Source organism: Pseudomyrmex gracilis, unplaced genomic scaffold, assembly GCF_002006095.1.
Source record: "Pseudomyrmex gracilis isolate BER0280 unplaced genomic scaffold, ASM200609v1 scaffold_3057, whole genome shotgun sequence".
NCBI lineage: Eukaryota > Metazoa > Arthropoda > Insecta > Hymenoptera > Formicidae > Pseudomyrmex > Pseudomyrmex gracilis.
The window spans coordinates 3267-9919 of record NW_018023641.1 but is presented as its reverse complement, the minus strand read 5'-3'; the positions used below and the strand labels follow the sequence as shown (position 1 = coordinate 9919).

Here is a 6653-nt window from a genome sequence, read left to right as displayed (position 1 = left end):
GTCGAGCTTCCGGGCGCATCGGCGAAATTCGATTTCTACAATCGGCTACCTCGGCGCCGTTTTTAACGCCTTTAGAGATTTGAATGTATGACATTAGCGCTCGGCAACTGCACGAAAGAGAATGAAGGATCTGGTGTCGGGTCACCTTGACTGTGGATAATTTAGGCTAATCGGCAGCCGGAAAGTATCGGTATGCGCCTATGAATTTGGCAGCAATTGGCCGATCGTATCCCGAGCGATGATGATTGTTAGATCTGGTTTCGATTCCTCAACAGTAATAAAGGAGTAATCACACGTCAGGTGCCGAGTAGAAAGAGGCGCGCAATCTTAACGCGCGCGAACAACGTATATAGGTAAGTCACTCTTTTGAAATTATATATTCAAAGTTACGAGAAACATTACATTACAAAATTTAACCGGCTCAGTGGTCTCGCGACCTGAGTGCGATGGCTGCAAACCCGGCCGTCCCAAGTTCGCAAATCCGCTCACAACCTAAGGATTTTTATCGGTTGAAAGGGACCGGCCCGATCGGCAAACTTACTCGGGCCTCCAATAATTTTAATTCGAGTGTAATATATTTAATCATATATAAATATACGAAATCATTTACTATTGTAATAATTTTATGTATTTATATATGATCATACAAAATCAGATCGCGCCAAATTTCGGATCTGATTTTACACGATCATATAAAATCATATCCAACTTATATAAAATCATATTCGAGTTACACCGAAACTTCATTTATTTTCCCACCCATAAAACGTGAACACTTCACTTATTTTCCTTTCAGAGGGAATCCCACCACTGCTGTAGAGTAAAGGTGGTTTTCCATTACGGTTGCAGTGTGATTGGCTGCTGCAAATCATGCCGTTTTCCGCGCCTCGTTTGATCTGCTAAGTGCAAGAGTGGAAAATGAGAGAGAAGAAAGAGTGGGGTTAAAGGGAAAACTAATTGTAAGTGGGAATATAACTGATAATGAAAGATTTTGTGAGAAGATAACCGAGTGGGAAGATAAGTGAGAGGGACAATAAATAAAGTGTATATAAAAGTTTATAGAACTATACAAAATTACACCCGATTCACATATAATCCTATATGATCACATAATTTTCCATTTTTTCTCGAGTTCTTGAAAATAACTAAATACAATGATTTTGTGGAACACTTTAGTGATGCAAAAAACACTCCAAAATATGTTGTCAATGCGTTCTTTATTACAATAGCAAACCTATATAACGTTTAAAAATAGAATTAGATATACATAACTCGGATGTCAATCTTAAAAGTGAATGTAATTATAATATGTTATTGAATCTCATTATAATATATGTATAAAAAAAAAAAAACGTTCATCTACTCCCAAAAAGTGCATTTTCTTTCAGGATTCATTGGTTTTCCCACAGGGCACTTGTAAGCCGCGGAAAAAGCTGGGAAATTCGAAATACTGACCCGAACTTTAATTTCATTTGGAATATGAATGATCATATTACGCATTTTCGTCGGGACATTTTCGCACATCNTCTAAGAAAAAGAGAAACTAATATCATTACAACTTTGTATTTCCATGTAAATGTCATTCCGTTAGTTGAGAGACACTTCTACACATCTCGTTGAGAATCCGTAATAATTTATACTTCCTTACTTGAGCATACGTTATAAAGAATATCTGATCATCGCTATACTCCTTCAGTTCCTGCAACCGCCATTCATAAGTGTTCTGCTTCGCTTGTATGTTCTTGTACGCGTAATACGCAGCTGCAAGTGCTGNGAAGTCAACATTGCTCCTTACGTCATCGTATACCTAAGATCATTCAATAATTTATACAAATCTCAAAATTCTCTAAAACATTAGATTTCTTTAAACTTTCGAAAAATTTAAGAACTCTAATTATCACAAAAATATTAAACTTTTTAAAAATATTAAACACTTTTGTGATAGATCACCATATATGCCCTACTTACAGAAGCATCTAATTTCGGATATGGATACATTATGTAGTGGTCATTAAAACACTGAAGTATTTTACTGTATTCGTTGATAGTGTATTCTAATATTAACATTAATAAGCTGTGGTACTTCACACCTGCAATTTATATTATTTCAAACAACGTGAACCTTAAAACTCATTATTATAATATTATTTCAACAATTTTCTTTCATCGACAAAAACTAAAAGTTACTTAAGTCATCACTTAAGGCGTAATTTATGCGATGTCCACTAACAAATCCAAGAGCTCCGTAGTTCATAAATCTAATAAACAATGTAATTTTAAAACAATGGTTTCCAAAAAAATCTTTTGTCAAAAAATGTTAAAAGAAAAAGTACTTACGGAATACGATTAATGTCATATATGGGATTTTGTAATACAGTGGCTGGGACAACTATATGCAAAAGATAACAAAATAAAGTAATAAAACTGAAAAAATCAAAGTTTTTATCACTTATTCTTAATAATTTAAACAACATTACCCATTTTTTCCGGACCTAGATTATAGTAAGTATCTATTATCAGATCAACATCCCATCTAGTAAGTAATACATTATGTTTAATACATCTTACATGTTTNAATAAAGCGTAAAGACTTACTCTAAAGTAATGTCAGGTGTCCTTAGCGACCGTATCATTTTCTTTCTTTCAAATTGATATAACTGTATGGCAGTGTCGAGATAGTTCGTACTGACAGAAATCTAAAATTCACATTACAATTGTTCACAATTTCTTTCTTTATTTATTTATTTATTTTTTGATAACTCTCGTAAAGTAAAATTAATAAATAATAAACATGTAACGTAACACATTCCTTCTTTTATTTATTGAACAAAACTAGAAAATACTAAAACTGAACTTTACCTAAAAAGTATTTTTATATTATTTTAGCAAGTGTACCTACATTTTCGTAATATCTATCAATAGCTTCGTCGTTGTACCACTCGGGCATAATAAATTCGTGTTTCATATACATAAGTCTCTCAAGGTACGTCTTTTTTGTTGGCTCGTCCATCCAAGTGGAATTTTCTATTTGTTTGCGAATTGCGTCTTTAACGTTTGTAAGTATTGATGTGATCTAAAATGATTTGGTTTTATAATATCCACAAGTGCAATTCATGTTATGTACAATGTGTATTTTATGTAATTGCATGAGTCTTACGTCCTGTATAGTATCGTTTGATAAATATTTTTTTACATATTCATGCAAAATGGCATGTTTCAAATTTGATTGTGTAATGCACGTTTGTCAATTTTGGTATCGTTCGGTTCCACTTGTTTAGTGTTGCGAAAATAAAACCACTGAATTGAATTCCATATCATATGATTAACTGCAATCACAAATATAATAGGAGTTACTAATATGCAGGGTGTAGTAGAATTGGTGTAACATCTCTCGTGAACAAATAGAAGGAGTAAAACTGAGTCAAAAAGTTTTATATCACTTTGCTAGATTCGGAATAATTACCAAGATCTTAATTAACAAAGATCTGCAAATAAGCACGCATCGAGCTGTCTTACTCGCTTAAGACAGCCCAGTGCGCTTCGCGCGCTTACGGTGTTACCCATCGCAGCATATGTGTAGGAGGAGCTACTATAACAGCATATACTATATAACATATACATATTAAAATGTAATTGTGTGAAGCGCGCCGGGCTGTCCTACGCGCGTAAAACAGTCCGATACACACTTGTTTGCGGAACTTTGTTAATTAAGATTTCGGTAACTATTGCGAATCTAGCAAAATGAACTTGTCGACTCAGTTTTACTTCTTCTACCTGTCTACGAGAGATGTTACACCAATTCTGAGACACCCTGTATATTTATCTTTATTGTGTTTGCTTCAAATTATATTAATCTGTAAAAGTTTATTGTTCCAAAAAATTCTTTTACCAATAGTGCGAGAAGATGTGAACTCTAGTAAATAAGCCAAGTTATGAATATAGTAGTACGTTTCAAGTTGTACGACGAGCTTCTCAGAGTGTCCAATCGCAATTCCTTCTGACGCAAAGACGCTTTGAACAGTGTCAAGCAACTCAATCTGTAAATAAAGTTTCACAATCATCTTAATCTGTTTTACGTAATGAAATATTATATATACTAAACAATTAATCACACAAACCATTTTTTTTTCTGAGGGATATTGCATACCATACTCTATTATCAATTGTTGAATAGTTAGCGAAAAAGAAATGTGATTCATGTTTACGTAGTGTTGAAGAATCGTTCGTCGCTGTGAAAATTACAATAATAAAACAAGCATTCAAAACAAATTGCCATTAAGATATTTTTATATATGTCATTTGTTTAAAANCTTAATACGTAAGAAGAAAACTGTATGAAGTTTGAAATAAGCAATACTTAAAAATGCTTACATTACATGTAGTGATTTAAAAGAAATACTAATGGTTTCTACTCACGTTAGCCAGTTCTATCTCAAATTCTACCATATCTTTTACATCTTGAGTAAAAGTATATAAGTCGACAGTGCTATTAGTTTCCTCAATTAAATGTAACGCAAAAGTGGTGATAATATTAATGTACATTTCTTTCTGTATTTCATCTTCGTTAAGCTTAAGCATGACATCTCGCGAGAATAAAAACTCNGGTTCACTTATCTAAGAACAAACATAAATTTCGTAAAATAATATCACATTGCATATATACCGAAATATTTGTATCATTTGCAACATCTAAGTATATGCGTTTTTAGTTGCACATGCACCTTGCAGGTGCTACTTCAACTTTTCTCTTCCACAAGTACGATAAATACACTATATCAATATGAAGTACTAATTGTTCTACAGAATATATTTTATATTTTATATTGCGTGTACAAACACAATATACATACAAATATGACGTTACTGTTAGCATTTCGGGCGTCCGGCACAACTTTTATATTAAACAAGCCGTTTTGAAATCCATTTTTATGTAAGTCTCTGCTAACACTCTGCCACGACAAATGTTTATCGTCCCAATTGCGATAAGGCATAACTAGTGGCCATTCGGCGTATTTACTTAAAATGGCGGTAAAATTAATATTTCCGTTCGCATCACTGTTATCTAAAGAAAAATAAGAATGCGTTTGTTTTTTTTTTTAAGTTGATATTCGGTTTCGTTTACGTAAAAGAGGTTTTGAAATTATTAATTAAGTTTCGTATTTTTTACAATATAGATACATACCTTTTGTCACGCATTGCGAATATATTGTTTTTGCTTTTTTGAAAGACTTCGTATCACTTTCTTTAGGTGGTTCTTCTAAGAGTTCTAAAAGCAAGAAAACGACAAATTGTTATTTATCAATACTGACTGTTATATATCTAAGCACATATATTCAGAAATATAGTTTGTCCGACTTTATCTATAGTTCTAAATAAACCTAAATAGAACAAACACACTCCAATTACTTCTTATTACACACATACGCAAATGACAAATACGTTTTTCGTTACAACTTTTATTTTATATAATTTATATAAGCACGAAAGTTTTGAGTTTAAATATCTATAATTTCTTGTTTTAGTAGAATATGGCAAAATTGCAGTAAGTAAGAGCATTACGATTTAGACTTCTCGTTTTTCAGAGCTATCTAATTATTTCTTTTAGTATTGAGAATTCCCTGATATTCTTGAGTGACTGTACAACTGTAGAATGCGCGCTTATCTTTACTACAAAAGTCTAACTGCTTTTGTCATATCTTTTGATAGCTTTCCTCTAGGAATAAATATACAAAAACTTATACTTAATCTTGTAAATACAATGATCGAAAATTGATCAAAGATAAAGTAAAAAAATCATATATTTTATGTCTTTTGTTAGTCTCTAGTTGGTCTCTAATGAAGAAGAAGCAACATTATCCAAAGTTGTAGATTCTCTGTTATGCGCACAAATTTACTGAAGTTCTATTGCAATTTTTTTAAGACATTGAATACACATATACAAATGTGTATTCTTCTTTATGCAATAAGCCAGAATTAACTTTAACATTCAATACTTTTCAAATAACTATTTATAAAATAAAGCGAAAAGTAGAGCAAATGTTGTTATTTTTAGAAATATTTAAAGTTTTATGTATGTACTGTTGCTATGACTTCGGTGTTTGTGTATAAGCAATTTCTTTTCTTGTATGAGTTATATGTTTCTTTTAGATGATCGATATAATTTTAAAATTTTACGTTGTTCAAAGTAGGTTAAAATAAATGTACGTTAATCAAAACAGGAAGTAAATCAAAAAATGGAACTCTTATCATCCGTTTGCTATGATAAACAAATACTTGTAAACAAAACATATAAGNTTGGCTCGATTTGATATGCACACTTTCACATTTTTTAAAGATATTTGTATTGTACATACACACACTTATATATAGGCAGCATTAAAGTTATACTAAAACTATACCTCGAAGTTGCTTCTCCGTTTGTTCGGTAATCTCGGTAAGCGTAGAAACGTATGAATCTGATTGATTCAATTGAGTTTTTTGCAACCATCCGCCACAAGCAAATTTGTAAAAATCATCGCAAGGATCAACCGTGCGGTTTAGTTTGGCTTCAATCTCTGCAGCTAAATAAACAATAAATTTAGTAATAGTCAAACACATAAAATAAGATACAAAGCAAAAATATAAAAGCATATATTTATGTGTATATATATATA

General features: G+C 31.9%; 2 protein-coding genes across 2 annotated transcripts; both read right to left on the bottom strand.

The window, feature by feature from the left end:
• Positions 1 to 1213: 1213 nt before the first annotated feature.
• Positions 1214 to 3233, bottom strand: LOC109863070 (neprilysin-1-like). The gene is made up of 9 exons (XM_020443248.1): positions 3158 to 3233; positions 2900 to 3073; positions 2596 to 2696; positions 2478 to 2533; positions 2338 to 2389; positions 2188 to 2258; positions 1969 to 2090; positions 1649 to 1807; positions 1214 to 1527 (listed from the first exon to the last, which is right to left on the bottom strand). The coding sequence occupies exons 2-9, from the start codon at positions 3008 to 3010 to the stop codon at positions 1360 to 1362; spliced, it is 840 nt and encodes a 279-aa protein (XP_020298837.1). The 5' UTR covers positions 3011 to 3073; positions 3158 to 3233; the 3' UTR covers positions 1214 to 1359.
• Positions 3234 to 3913: 680 nt separating this feature from the next.
• Positions 3914 to 6597, bottom strand: LOC109863069 (neprilysin-2-like). The gene is made up of 6 exons (XM_020443247.1): positions 6399 to 6597; positions 5183 to 5266; positions 4851 to 5062; positions 4417 to 4614; positions 4153 to 4229; positions 3914 to 4037 (listed from the first exon to the last, which is right to left on the bottom strand). The coding sequence occupies exons 1-6, from the start codon at positions 6595 to 6597 to the stop codon at positions 3914 to 3916; spliced, it is 894 nt and encodes a 297-aa protein (XP_020298836.1).
• Positions 6598 to 6653: the final 56 nt, after the last annotated feature.